The 14,806-nt window shown below is 38.1% G+C and overlaps 1 protein-coding gene across 2 annotated transcripts in view; it reads left to right on the top strand.

The window, feature by feature from the left end:
* Window positions 1-14,806, top strand: part of XRCC5 (X-ray repair cross complementing 5) — a 58,986-nt gene that overhangs the window by 866 nt on the left and 43,314 nt on the right. The window contains exons 2-8 of one of the 2 annotated variants that reach the window (XM_081336486.1): window positions 2,950-3,063; window positions 4,095-4,278; window positions 5,592-5,640; window positions 6,640-6,762; window positions 10,154-10,342; window positions 12,606-12,720; window positions 13,233-13,371. In XM_081336486.1, the coding sequence (XP_081192612.1) occupies window positions 2,950-3,063; window positions 4,095-4,278; window positions 5,592-5,640; window positions 6,640-6,762; window positions 10,154-10,342; window positions 12,606-12,720; window positions 13,233-13,371 (913 nt within the window). Of the gene's footprint in view, window positions 1-2,949; window positions 3,137-4,094; window positions 4,279-5,591; window positions 5,641-6,639; window positions 6,763-10,153; window positions 10,343-12,605; window positions 12,721-13,232; window positions 13,372-14,806 lie in introns of both variants that reach the window. The other variant, XM_081336487.1, reaches the window with a different exon arrangement.

Raw genomic sequence — 14,806 nt, 5'->3', positions numbered from 1 at the left:
TGTGAGGGCCAGTTTGGTATAGTGGTTAGGCGGGTATCAGTCTAGAAACTGGGAGACTGAATTTTAGTCCCACCTTAGCACAAAGCAGCTGGGTGACCTTGGGCGGCTTCCCTCTCAGTCCCAGCAAGCAGGCAGTGGTGAACCACTTCTGAATGCTTGTCAAGAAAACTGCAGGGACTGGTCCAGACAGCCATCAGGAGTCAACTCTAAATAAAAAATATCTTCATGTTCCCCCCCCCCAAAAAAGCATCTGCAAATTGCCATATTCTAGTTAGTTCTAGTCTTCTCTTAAGCACGGAAACCAGCTAGTGACTATGGGCCAGTCATTCTCTTAGCCTCAGAGAGGAAAGCTGAGAATCACTGAGAACCAGAGTGGTGTGGTGCTTAAGCACCAGGCTAGAAACCAGAAGACTGAATTTTATTTCCATCTCAGGCACAACGTCAGCTGGGTAACCATGTGTCAGTCACTGGCTCTCAGCCCTAGGAAGCAGACAAGGGCAAGCCACTTCTGAAAACCTTGTCAAGAAAACTGGAGGGATCCCAGGAGTCAATGTTGATTTGAAGGTGCATGTGTGTATACACACACACACACACACACACACACACACACACTGTAGGCAGCATGGGGTTAGGGTTAGGGTTTTTATCCAGAATCAGACCACATGGGAGCAAGAACTACCAATATTTAGGTCAGTGAGGAGGCAGGCTGAGTGGAGTGGATATTTTTTTAGAAGAAGGTTGGGATGTCCCATATAATTAGCTATAGTACACTTCGTTCTTTCTTCTGGCAAATGTCACCCTTGCATGGCAGTTTCAGTACCAAAACCTGATTAGGTTCAAGCATGAAATTAATTTTAGGATGTAGTGTAGCAGTCAACTCAAGGGATTTTGTAATATTCCAACATATTGGTCCATCCATTTTGGAGTAACTTTCTGGCTAAAACACAGCTTTGAGCAGCAGCTTCATTATTTCTTTGTAGGAAACTTCTTTTAAATCCTGTCACTGATGAGACTAGTGTTACTGTACAGGGATTTTAATTTGTTTAATTTGTGTTCTTACTCCTTTACTATGAAAGTCATACACTATTTGGGCCACAACAACATCTGGGATAGGATTAGCACTCCTTTGAGCTGTATAGAAAAGGAGATGAAATTTGAACTAGGGTGTTTAATGCTAATGCTCTCTTTTATTTTATTGGTTCGTTATTGGTCCGCCAAATACAGGTAGTCCTCAAGTTACAACCACAATTGACCCCAAAATTTATGTTAAGTGAGAAATTTGTTAAGTGAGTTTTGCCCCATTTTATGACTTTTTTGCCACATTTGTAAAAAAATCACTGCAATTGTTAAATCAGTAACATGGTTTGGTTTCCTCATTGATTTTGCTTGTCAGAAGGTTGCAAAACGGGATCATATAACTGGGACACTGCAACTGTCATAAATGTGAGTCAGTTGTCAAGTATCCGAATGTTGATCACGTGACTGTGGGATGCTCATAATGATCATAAGTATGAAAAATAGTCATTAGTCCCTTTTTTCAGCACCATTGTAACATCAAACGGTCACTAACAGTCCTTCGGGAAAGGACGGTATATAAATTCAATAAAATAAAATTAAATAAAATAAATAAATGAACTGTTATAAGTTGAGGACTACCTGTAACTTATAGTTTAAGATAGTCAACAGGTTTTAAAAATAATACAGGTATAATGTATTATAAGTAGTACATTTAAATTTGAGCAAAAAGCATTCAGAAGAATTTATGAATTTTAAATAGTGATTTCTTTAACAAGTAAAGATAGTATCTTTTTAAAAGAGAACATTATTCACATATATGAAAGAAAACAAAGGTGGAATGTTTTGCAAATGCAGCATTATCTGACTTTCCCAGGTCTTTTATCTTCATATATACAGTATATTTCATTTTTGTTCTGCTTCTGTTTGTAGTAAAGAATTCCTTGTGGGCCAAACATTATAAAATTTGCATTGGAATGGGATAAGGTCATCCTAAGGGGGGGCGGGGGGGGGAGAAAGAAATACCTTGCAGGCAAAGATTAAGAGAAGATTGTTTTTATTTCTTCCTCATAATTAAATATTCCAAGTTTACTTTTGCTGTTTCACATTAAACAGTACTTCACTTTATTCTGATGACAATAAAGTTTATTCTGCAAAGATAATTAAATAGATTTTTATCCTCCTTTAAAAATCTTTTAGTTTATTTTTCTATGCTGTTTTTCTGATAAACATTTTGAAACTACTGTATAGCCTGATAGAACAATTAGATGAATGTTTTCTCAGAAGTACATCTCACAGGTGCAGTGTTTACTTTCAGGAGGTTGTATATAGGGCTGTACCTTTCTTTGCAATGGGATTGTATTGTAGGATAACTAGTGGCAGTACCTGGGGGTAGAGTTAAAAGAAGGATCAGCCAAGAATCCCTACCTACTCACAAGTAGACTAAGTCCAACCCCCTTTGAATTCTAACTCCAAGCAGATGCTAACCATTACTTGAGAAGTGCATAGGCTTTTTTTTTTAGCAATAAATCAGTTTAATTGGACCTTTACTATGGATCTGGTCTTTTTGTACCTGGCATGTATATATCTAAAATATTGTTACTCAAGAAAACTCCACTGAGTATTGTAAATAAGGTACAGCAAATACAGCAAATACAAACACACTCCTTGTTCAGCAATTGCCTCACACAGCAATTGTTTGCAGTTATGATGGTGATGGAAAAATAACTTTGTGACCAATGCCTGCATTATGGCCTTTGCAAGTTTGTAAGGCAGAGGAAAGGTGAAGTAAAATCATAAACAGTCATGACTGCTTCACATAACAACTGAGTTACGTGGTCGCCAAACAAGGACTAAGTGTAGGTGCTTGCATTATGTCATCTACTTGTCATTAATCTTATTCCATCTGTGTTTGTGTCTCTTTTTCCCTCAAAGACTGCTGTGGTGCTATGCATGGATGTTAATTTTTCAATGAGCAATTCCGCTCCTGGAGAAGAGTCTCCTTTTGAACAAGCCAAGAAAGTGATGACAATGTTTGTGCAGCGACAGGTAAACGAAGCACACCAGTAATGATATAAGTTGTTATAAGCAAGAAATCACTACAGAGGGTTGCAAACTGCAGGTCTGTTTTAAGTTTTGCTGTCTTCTTTCTGTAATAGATGGATACTGATGTAACTTTGCTATGTGTTCCCATTTCTGGAGGCCTTCAGTCAGCTGTTCTAGAGAGTCAAGGAACTCTATTGCCATGGCTCCCATGATGTTAGGAAAACCTCAGTATCAAATCTTAGAGGGTGGAAGATAAATTGGAGAAAAGGCTGTCTTCAGCAGAAGCTCTATATTCTTGCAGTGTCTAGCTGAAAATATGTTTATTAGGGAGATGTGGCACAGTACAATTGGATGTATGTTACGGTCTAGTACTTGAAGGCCCTGGGTCATATCTAGCTTCAAGCCTCTTCTGGGTTAATGAAGTGAAGTGCTGGTGGGAAACTGACATTTTTAGCCACTTGGGAGGAGGGTGCAAGTGTTTCATGAGCATTTCTTCCACTGTAGCATTTGTATCTCATTCCCCAGAGCTACCTAAAGCAGAAATATACAGTAAATGAAGCTAAAACTAAAGAAGATACCTTCTTTCACATTCTAAAACATTATTTATTTTATTAGTCTTTTGATGCAGAAGGAAGAAGGCATTGTGTTGTTTTTTAAAAAACACTTCTTACCCCATGGAGAACAGACTTTTTAAATATGCTATTATTTAGATCAGGCATGTCAAACTGCCGGCCCGCAGGCTGGGTACGTCATGGCAAAACTATGCCCACCCCATTGCTGACAATAGGGAAAAAGTCCCGATATGTCGCACGACGTCACGTGACGTGGCATGTTTGACATGCCTGATTTAGATTAAAAAATTGTTTCAACAAATTGATTCTCCATCCTCCCAATATACTGGCAGTTGAGTACGAAAGCTTATATATGATACGATGGGGATTAAATGGGAAAATGAAGCTCTAGCAATGAAGGATTTTATAGTAAAATCCACACTGCTACCTTGTATTTGCATGTCATTTTTCAACTATCTATAGGTATTTGCTGAGAATAAAGATGAAGTTTCTTTGGTTTTATTTGGCACCGAGAGGACTTCCAATAGTCTTGCAAGTGGGGACCAATACCAGCATATCACTGTGCACAGACACCTGATGCTGCCGGATTTTGATTTGTTGGAGGACATACAAAACTTGACTCTACTGGGCTCTGAACAAGGCGACAGTATCTTTTTTGAACATTGAAGATTGTTGTCCTGCAGACATTTGTACAGAGACTTTCTATTATTTAAACAAAACAAAAAAGTCTGAACACTTTAGAATTAAACAGACACTGATATTGTTTTGTAGGATCCAATCTGAGTTGGTCACAAGGACCAGAGATTTAGTCTTTCAAGCTTTCAGACTTGTGCCGGAGCCCATCCTCGGGGAACTTCTACCTACCAGAATGTGTGCTTTGGGCTATTCTATGTGTAGTGCTTATGTGGTCCCTGGTTGTGCATGTCTTTTATTTGTTGATTGGGGTGTTGATGGTGGGCTATTAAGTCATTGGCTGTTGTTTTCTTCTGCCACCAAGGCCTGGGCTCTTAAGTACTTGGTAAGATGGTGGTAAATCAACACTCCTGTTGACTGACAAGGGGCCCATTTCCCAGGCTTCAATCATTTCTCTGGCTGCCTTTGTACCTGCTTGGCCAACTATCTTAGGAGCTGTGAAGTTGAATGTATGTCGTTTGTTGCATTGTGAGGCTACCAATGAGTTTGGGTCTTCTCATTTGATTGCTCACTTGTGTTCTTGCAGTTTGGTGGTTAGCTTCCTCCCCGTCTGTCCTACATGCAGGGTATCTGGTAGATTACATCAGAAGTATCTCCGACCTCGAAGCGATCTTTGCAATCCATGATTTGTCTTCGTATGGTAGCTGCTGGGTGATGTACTGAAACACATCAGATCTCCGAAACAAAACAGCCAACAACTTAATAGCCTGTCATCAATACTCCAATCAACAAATAAAAGCTATAAACAACCAAGCAACACATAAATACTACACATAGAATAGCCCAAAGCACACATTCTGGTAGTGAGAAGTCCTCTGAGGATGGGCTCCAGTACAAGAGTCTGAAAGCTCAGAAGGCAAAATCTCCGGTCTGGGTGACCGACCCAGATTGGATCCTGCAACATTATCCTGGGACATGTATATTCGCTTCATTCGTGGTATTATTTTACTGTATTGTTAGTAGAATTTTAATTTATAACATTTTCAGTCTACAATTCCATACATCTTCTTAGACCACGTATAGGCAACCTTGGCTCTTTTGTGACTCATGGACTTCAACTCCCAGAATTCCTGAGTCACAATAGCTGACCCCTGTCTTAGACACTCATGGAGCCTCTTTCTTTTTGTGAGGTTTGTCTCATAAAACTTGGTGTTCTTTAGTGCATGCTCATCTGATTTTTTTTCCTTTGATAGAGAAGGTAAATCTAGAGGAGGAAGTTCAATACAGGCATCATTTTTAAAATCATCTTTTCTTAACATACTGAAGTTCTTGATGCGCTGATCGTATGCATGGATTTGCTTCAGAAAGAAACAATGTAAGTATATGGGTGTATTTAAGAATTCTGAAAACTGCTGTGACAGCATTCTTCCATACTTAGAATATCAAATGAGATGAAGTGGAGAGGGATACAGCATTTTATATGTGCTAAGAAATTATATGTGTTATTGCGCAGTGCTAATTCATCATCACAAGAAGTGAAGTGCTCACAAAGAAAGCAAAATTTCTCAGGCATTTTATTAGGCAACTTAAACGTAGGTATTAAATTGCCTAATAAAATGCCTGAGAAATTTTGCTTTCTTTGTCAGCATCTCTCTCTTTGTGGTGATGGATTAGCATTGTTCAATAACACGTATAATTTCTTAGCAAATTAACCTAATATATATATATATATATATATATATATATATATATATGGAAGTTGCCCCTCAGGTTAAAAATAGGTCTACTTGGTCAATGGAGGCAATGAGAGACTCGTCACAATAAGTAATTCCTCATAAATCATTGTTCACAGATCTCTGTCCATACCAAGAAAAACCCTGGAAATGGCTTTAAAAAAAAGCTTTTTTTCATTTTTTCAAAACATGAGAATTACTTAACTTACAAAACAGCCTATCAGATTAGTGTATTGCCCAAGGGATCAGCAGCAATGTGCTTACATTTGGATGGGAATTCTGGGAAGTGAACTCCAAATGTTTTTGGAAGTTGTCAGAATAAGGAGTACTCATTAATCTTGGTTCAGCTATCCTGATTTACAGTAGCTAGAAGTTAGTAGTTCAAGTTATAGACTGTAAGAACATGTACTTCTCCTGTTGTTTTCACTAGTTATTTAATAATTTGACAATTTTCTAGTCTTAACCTTCCAGACAATGATGTAACAACAGTCAGAGAATATGGTGTTAATTAAGCATGTGTTATATTAACTTTTTAATTTTTTGAAGCACATGGACTGATCATTAAAAGTGTAAGACTGCTTTTTGTTAGCAAGTACAGTATTCCATGTGGATAATCATGTAACTGGTTTTAATTTTTTTAGAGGAAAAAAATATGAAAAATGGCACATTGAGGTTTTTACTGATCTTGGGAGTCCCTTCAGTGAAGATCAACTGGATATTATCATAGCTAACTTGAAGAAAACTGGCATCTCCCTTCAATTTTTGTGAGTAAGGAAAGAACTGTGACAAAGCATAACCAGAAATGAATGGATCCCTACTGTTAACTCAAGCATTCTTAATGTTTTTATTGCAGGTGGCCCTCAATTTACAATTTACGACAGTTCCTTTAGTAACCATTTGAAGTTAAAAAAAGTGACTTATGACTGTTTTTCACTCTTATGACTATTGCAGCATCCCCATGGTCATGTGATCAAAGTTCAGATGCTTGGCAACTGGTGCATATTTGTGATGGTTGCCATGTCCCAGGGTCATGTGATCACTTTTTGTGACTTTCTAACAAAGTCAATGGTGGAGCCAAATTCACTTAATGACAGTGTTTCTAACTTAACTGTAGTGATTCACTTAATAACTGTGGCAAGAAAGGTCATAAAATGGGGCAAAATTCACTGAATAAATGTCTCGCTTAGCAACAGAAATTTTGGGGTCAGTTGTGGTTGTAAATCGAGGATTACCTATATATTTTTTCCCCAACTCACTGTTAAAAAGGGATTATGCACAGGAATTGGAACGAAATCTGGGGGTCTGTCCATTACCTGACCATTCTGAAAATTCAACAGCAGGATCAAAATATGGTAGTGGTGGGGAAGGTGCTGAAAGAAAGACCGAGTTTGAAAATGGGCTGGATTCAGCCAGGAGTTGAGGGAAAAAAGTCTCCCCCAATGCTTCTTTAGGAGACGGACTGCCAGGCTGTGGCTCAGAATGCCGCTGATTGTTCTATTCTAAGTCCTGAAATTCTTTCTTGTCAGGTAACCAATTGTAGAATACACGCAGTCTACTCAGTCTTTACAGGTGCACCCATACACACTAAGTCACACAGATACCAACAGAAGGGAAGAGTAGAAACATATACACATGCAGAGTTAGTTACACAGAAGGAAATACAGATACTTCTTATGGCCATACTGGTAAACGGATCAGAAAGCATTCAAGAAAACATGCTCTGTATGCTTTTTCTCTCATGTGAAATAGCTAATGCAGCTTGCCATAACCAGTTCCAATTACAATAAACAAACAAATCTTGAATCCAGGAAAGCTGATCTTGGCAAATTATATATGTAAATTAAATGAATTTCCATACATTGATTATTCTGCATACCCTTACTCTGTTTTTAGTAGATTTACAAAGAGGGAAAGAGTTATAGAGAACATAAACTGTGGCTGGGTTTATTCATCACGCTAAGCCAAATGCGATTTGCTTGCTTATGGCTTAGCATATAATATGAGTTGTTGTAGTTTATTCAGAAAGCCGTAGCAGAATGAATCATGTGCCTAGAATAACAGCTCAATCAACTGTCTATTTTCTGGACACTTGAAATACATGGTTAGTTTTCAGAACAAACAGGTCAAAATTATCTTTTTCAAATTATTATTATTAAAACAAAGTTTTTTAAAAATAGCTGACATTCAGAAAAATAACCGTCTCACCTAGTACTACATTTTTGTACTGTTTTCCCTGCTTGTACAGAACACAGGCAGCTCTGGGTATTAATATAGGCCCAGAAGTGGGCAGTTATGGAAAATTGTCTCTGTCCCTAGATTTTTAAGTATTAAGGAGAAAAAAGGTTGTGACTCATACACACATACACAGGTATGCAAAACAGGCTGTTTTAGTTCAAATGACTCTGAGAATTATGTTCACTTAATAATAATATTTAGATTTTATTAATCCTTCAAAAGCCACCAGGTAGCTGAAAATAATAGGCAGTTGTATTCAATATACAGAATTACACAGTCTGCTTAGAAAAGACACACTGTGGCAATCAGTTCTCAATAAGCATGAATAGAATTGTAGCCTAAAAAAGAAAATGGAACTCATTCTGGTCTATGTTTTATTTTCTATAAATCAGTGTGATATAATGGGACAAATTACCATTTTTGACAAATCAGGAATGCCTAGTCTTATGGGATATATATTTAATTTAAGAGTTTGGGAAACTTAAACTTCATCTTTCATTCAGCAGCTGTGTTCTTACTAGAAAATCAGAAATGAACTATGTATAAATTTCTTTTTGTCTCTTAACGGTTACCTTGGAGATGGGGAAAGTGATCGTCTTTGGGACACAGCTTTTTGGGAGAGGAAAGGATAAATTCTTTACCTCACATCATATTCTTCCTGTTGCTTCTGTTATATGAATGAGTTTCTAGATAATCACTAGTCTACTCCAGGGATAAATGGCTGTTTATTGGGGAATCCAATATTAATTGCATCCATTATATATATATATATATATATATATATATATATATATATATATATATATATATATATATATATATATATATATATATATGGATCTTTGGTTATTCGGGTTTTTTCTCGCGTAGAACTAAAGGTGTATATGTATATGTATATATGTATGTATGTATGTATGTATGTATATGGGACGTGGTGGCTCAGTGGGTTAGGACGCTGAACTTGTCAATCAGATGGTCAGCAGTTTGGCGGGTCGAATCCCGAGTGCCACGTAGCAGAGTGAGCGCCTGTTACTTGTTCCAGCTTCTGCCAACCTAGCAGTTCGAAAGCACGTAAAAATGCAAGTAGAAAAATAGGGACCACTACGGTGGGAAGGTAACAGCGTTCCGTGTGCCTTTGGCATCTAGTCATGCCGGCCACATGACCACGGAGACGTCCTCGGACAAGCGCTGGCTCTTTGGCTTTGAAACGGAGATGAGCACCGGCCCCTAGAGTTGGAAACGACTAGCACGCATAGCACGCATGTGCGGGGAAACCTTTACATATATATTATATATATTTTTAAAATAATAAAAACAATACACCGTTCAAGAGAAAAATAAGGAAAGAAAAGAAATAAGTTAAAAGTGCAAAGAAAAAATAAAGAGAAAGAAAAGGAAAGGAAAAAAAAAGTGATAAAGAAACACCTTCCGGTTTTCTTAAAAGCAGTTACAAATACATTACCTTCTCTCTCTCTAAGGCCTTTTTCATTATCCTGAACTGATCATGATGGGACATTTTCTGTCTCGCCAGTTGCCATTAAGAATATTTACCATAACCTATAGATTTGTCACTGGCATTAATGTACAAATGTCAACAAAATAGAATTTCTGATACTGTAGTAAATTCTCCATAGAGGAAAACATGTGCACTTTTAGTTCTTTAAAAGTTGCAAACTTTTACAAAAGAATTGTACAGTCATGCTCCCCATGACTAATACTGCATCAATGCCTATCATTAGCAATTGTTTGCAATGACTTGACAATGTCATTTTATTTTTTGGGGGTATATCAAAAGATGCATTCAAAGCGTCAGTTTGTAATTTTCCTCCTAGGTTCTTTTTTTTAAAACATAGAAACGCTATTTTACTTGTTTCCTAAGGAATCAGGGATTTAAACTGAAATTGCTTTCAATTTCTTTAGTTTGCCATTTCCAATGAATGATGAAGACAGAGGTGAGAATGCATCTCCCAGTACGCATGACAGCAGAAGCAGAAATTCTTTTCCAGGAAAGGGTCTAAGTGAACAGCAAAAGGAAGGGCTCCAGATGGTGAAAAAACTTATGTTTTCATTAGACCAAGAAGAAGGTCTGGAGGACATTTATACTTTCAGGTAAAATAAAAATCCTCTAGTTCTTGTGAAAAGAACTCTATTATTTTGGGGTGTGTTTTCCTTACTCAAGACTTACTCAAGTAGCATCAATGAAAGTTTTTATCTCCTTCTCCTAAGCCAGGGGTCAGCAACCTGAAACAGTGAAAGAGCCACTCGGAACCGGTTCCCTCACAAAAGGAAAAACTGGGAGCCGCAAAAAATGTGTGCGCATGTGCGTACATGCGCGCATGCACAGAACAGGGTTTGACTGAAGAGTGGAGCCAAGGCGAACTGTGCACCTACCCTGCATATTTGAATTGATTGGTTGAACTTTTTTAGTCCCATTTTTTTTTATTGGACTGCACATGGCAGAGGACTGGGACCCACAGAAGTCGGCTGAAAGAGCCGCATGCGGCTCCGGAGCCGCGGGTTGCAGACCTGTGTCCTGAGCTATGCAGCTTTTCGTGTAGAAAAGAATTCCTACAGTTTCCTTCTGCCTTTACCTGCTATGCTTCACCTTCTTCTCTTGCACCTTATCACTTATCTGCTTTAACCCAGGTTGAGCTTCCAGATTTATGGATGCTATAACTGGTGAGCACTCATGCAAAAGCCGGCTCTCGTCATAAAGTTGTTAGAGTAATATTGTAGCAGCCATGTCTGAGCTTGTATGCAAATTGTATTATGGCCCAATTAGTATTTGATTGGGGGAGTGCTAGGAAATACCAGCAGAACGGTTGGGAAATCAAAGCCGAAGAACATGACAAAAATAGCAAAAAGGGGCAAGGGCAAACTACCTGCTTGCCCTCGCCAAGAAAAGCACATAAAGGCTCTACGAAACATCAGGAGACAAATTCAACGCAAAAGAGATTTTACCTTTTGGGATAATTCTGCGTGACAGCCTTCAGCTGCTTTTCTCCTATGCTAATCCTGGCTGAAAATGAAACCTTAAAAATTCTGTTCAGAGTTTATCACTTTGGCAGTGATGACGGCCAGGTGTTTTGCCTGGAAAATAGTTACTGTGGTCCTTGACTGGTGGATTCCCCTGCGTCTTTATTCTGCCAATCTCTGCTAGGAAAGGGTATGGTTTCCATTTGCATGAGTGAGCACACAGCTGTCACGGAACCATAGACTCGGAAGGGACTGTAAAGGTCATTAGTCCACTCCCTTGTTACGTGCAGGAGTTGCTTGGTCTTGATGGATGCTTTGTTACAACAGTAGATGGGGAAGAAACACTACCATTTCACTGTTCTTGCTATCACTTGAGCTAAAATGAAAAGCATGTTTCACGATCTATTGGTAGGGGGAACCCACTCCCCAACTTCTGTCGCTGGGTAGAAGGGAAAGCTAGCTCTTATTAATTTCACCCCAATTCCTAACTACCCCTTCCCTTACATACTGCCTGGAGAATTCTGGGAGTTGAATCCTCAAGTTGCCAAGGTTGAGAAACAGTGCTCTAGCTTGACACAAGTGAGCATTGTGGCTGAGAATATGGCACTGCCTTGCTACATTTGCATAGTATATTTCTCTATAGGACATCAAGCAGAGATGAGCACTGCCTCGTTAACACTTATGTGAAATTGGTAAAGTTTTTAAAAAAATCCACCATTTCATAAGCCCAAAGGTAAGGAAAAGAGGCCATTCCAAAGGTTTCTTTGGAAGAGGGAGCAGACACTCAGCAGCCCTTGGCAAAGTGGCTCTGGAGAACAACTAGTAGCATTGGTGAAGAGTGAAACTTTCCACCAGAGTGTATATTTATCAGAGGGAGTATAACAACCTGAAGTGCAGCAGGATGACTGTTAGGCACAGGAATCCAGAAAACATGGCTTTAGAAAAGATGAGTAATTTTACAAGCAGGAAGTGTGGAAGACCCCCTTTGTGTTCATGAGGCAGATGCTACTTAAACATTTGTGTTAATCAAGACACAAACTGCAAGAATGTAGAGGGAACCTTACGTGATGTCACACGTTTAGTACTGTATATGCATTCATACACACCACTTGATAAATGGAAACTGAATGTGTGAATAATCTCTGTGGAAGAGGCATTGCGTTTGCTGCCGTATGAGGATTTTGTAAGCCGATGGAGAAGTGATTGCTTGATCCTTCTGTATGTGATAATCTGAAAGAATAATATTTAGACTATAATTTAGGAGTGGTTTTGGCACTACAGTTGCTAATAAGTCTCCAACAAATAGTTTGGTGAAAACAGGCAAACACAATTGCTCATTGTGGAATTGTTCTTGTTTTTTAACCGAGTTTCATTTCCTCCATGTTTGTTTATTAAGAGAGAGTCTGGAGCGGCTTTCAATGTTTAAGAAGGTTGAACGGAGACCTATGTCATGGCCCTGCCAGCTTACAATTGGTTCTAACTTGTCTATCAAGATTGTGGCCTACAAAGCAGTAAGTGACTAGAACTCATTTTAATCCAGAATTAGCATAGCTGGAGTCAGTCCAACAGATATGCCAAGTAAAATGAGACTAATATCCATATCGAGGACTAATTAGTTTCACATTCAGACATTGCCAGAATAACTGATCTGAGCTAAATGCATGTTCAGGTACTAAATGGAATAGCTGAGACAGCTAGAATGCAGGCATTTTTCATAAATCAGACAAAAACCCATAGTCTGGTTTCTAAATGTCATATTAATTTGGAGAAATCAGATGCCATGGAGATGAAGAAACTATTAAGAATTAACAGTTTTCCTTAATTCATTTGGGAAACTTGACAGTTTTATAGACCTGCTCGGATCTCTTGTAATCAATGAAAAGTTATACTATTAGATAAGGTCATTCCATCATTCTTTTACTTGTAATTCTAGGCAGTAAAGTCTTAATAGTTGAGGCTTGTTTTTTTATTCATAAATTAAAATTAAATGCTATCTTTTTCTTTCTCTCAATGTGGTTCCAAGTTCACAGAGGAAAAAGTGAAAAAACCCTGGATAGTTGTTGATGCCAAGACTCATAAAAAAGAGGATATACAGAAAGAAACAGTTTATTGTTTGAATGATGATGATGAAACAGAAGTTCAGAAAGAGGATGTTATTCAAGGTATGACTTCAGTGTTTTCCCGGGAAGGCTGTGAGTCTTTTTATAATCCATTTTTTTGCTCAGTTCAGACAGAATGAGAATGCTTTATTGTGGACTGTCTGACATTTTGTCAGATTTCTCTTCTAGGCCTGGCAACAAATCTCAGCTTTCTGAACTTATCCTGCAGTTAGCTAAGAGCAGATTCTTCATACTGACATGGACAGATAGTATTTATACATATAGGTAGTCCTCGCTTACTGACTTCCTTGTTGAATGACCAACCTTACAGTGATGTAAAAAAACACCAGCTTTACAACCAGTCCTCACATTATGACCACTGCAATGTCTCACAGTCATGTGATCGCCATTTGGGGTGCTTCGCAGCTGGTGCACGTTTAAAACTGTTGCAGCATTCTGTGGTCATGTGATTTGTGCTCTTCACAATTGGCTTCCAGCAAGTGGAATTAATGGAGAACACAAAAGTAAAATCATAAATTGTGGTCACATGATGTCTTCCTTAACAACCTTAGTGGCTTGCTGAATGACTGAATGGGAAATAACGTCCTAAGTCTGTAGCAGTCAGATGATTTTCCGCTTAGTTGTTGGCTCAGTTGTGGTCAGTAAGCAAAGACTACTTCCATGCTGAAAATATGCCCACTACAATTCAAAGCAATAAAAGTGTGTGTCTGTGTGTGTATGTCTCTCATCCACAGAAAGTAAACCGTAAGAGGTAGCAGTGCAATTAAAGTATGTTCATGTAACAATTCTATCTGGCCTGAGAATCTTAATTCCTAGTCATACGAGTTTCAGCCCATAAACCACCTCTTCTTTAATTTTTGAAATCACTGCAGCTTTTCCATTTTGAAACAATTAGGTTATTCTAATATGTTTGAGTTTTGTAATCTAAGGTTTATTAACCAGGCACAGTGAGAACAGTGACTTTCAAATTCAGATTTAATGGGAATTAAATTAATGAGTTTTAAAGCAGGAATTTTCAATCTGTGCGCAAGAAGGAAGAGGAGGAAGATGAACACAATAGCTCACAGGAGCTGGTTTTAAATTGACAGGTGATGATATAATATCTAATAGCAAAGAATGATTTATCATTAGATTTCAAAAGGAATTTGTTGATTAATTTTCTCATAGAGGGCTTTTTATTTTAAGCATTAACAGGTTTCAGCAGTTAGTTTGGTCAAATGTACTGAAAACAAGAGTTTGAGTGTAGGTACTCTTACTTTTCTGATCTGCTCCTCTTGTTTGCAGGTTGCCTTGAGTAAAATCTAATAATTCACATATGCAAGAGGAAACATTTTCCTCCTCCCCACTTTTGTATTTACCAAATCACTGGAGATTGGGACACTCGCAGAAAAAGCTTCTAAAATATATATGCACACCAGAGAGGACTTACCTTTTGCCATTTGTATTAATGGAAGGAATGACCTCAGTAGAAAAAAAC

Source organism: Vipera berus, assembly GCF_964194415.1.
Source record: "Vipera berus genome assembly, chromosome: 1".
Lineage (NCBI taxonomy): Eukaryota > Metazoa > Chordata > Lepidosauria > Squamata > Viperidae > Vipera > Vipera berus.
Note: the sequence above shows the minus strand (reverse complement) of the source record. Positions and strands in the feature narration are given on the sequence as shown.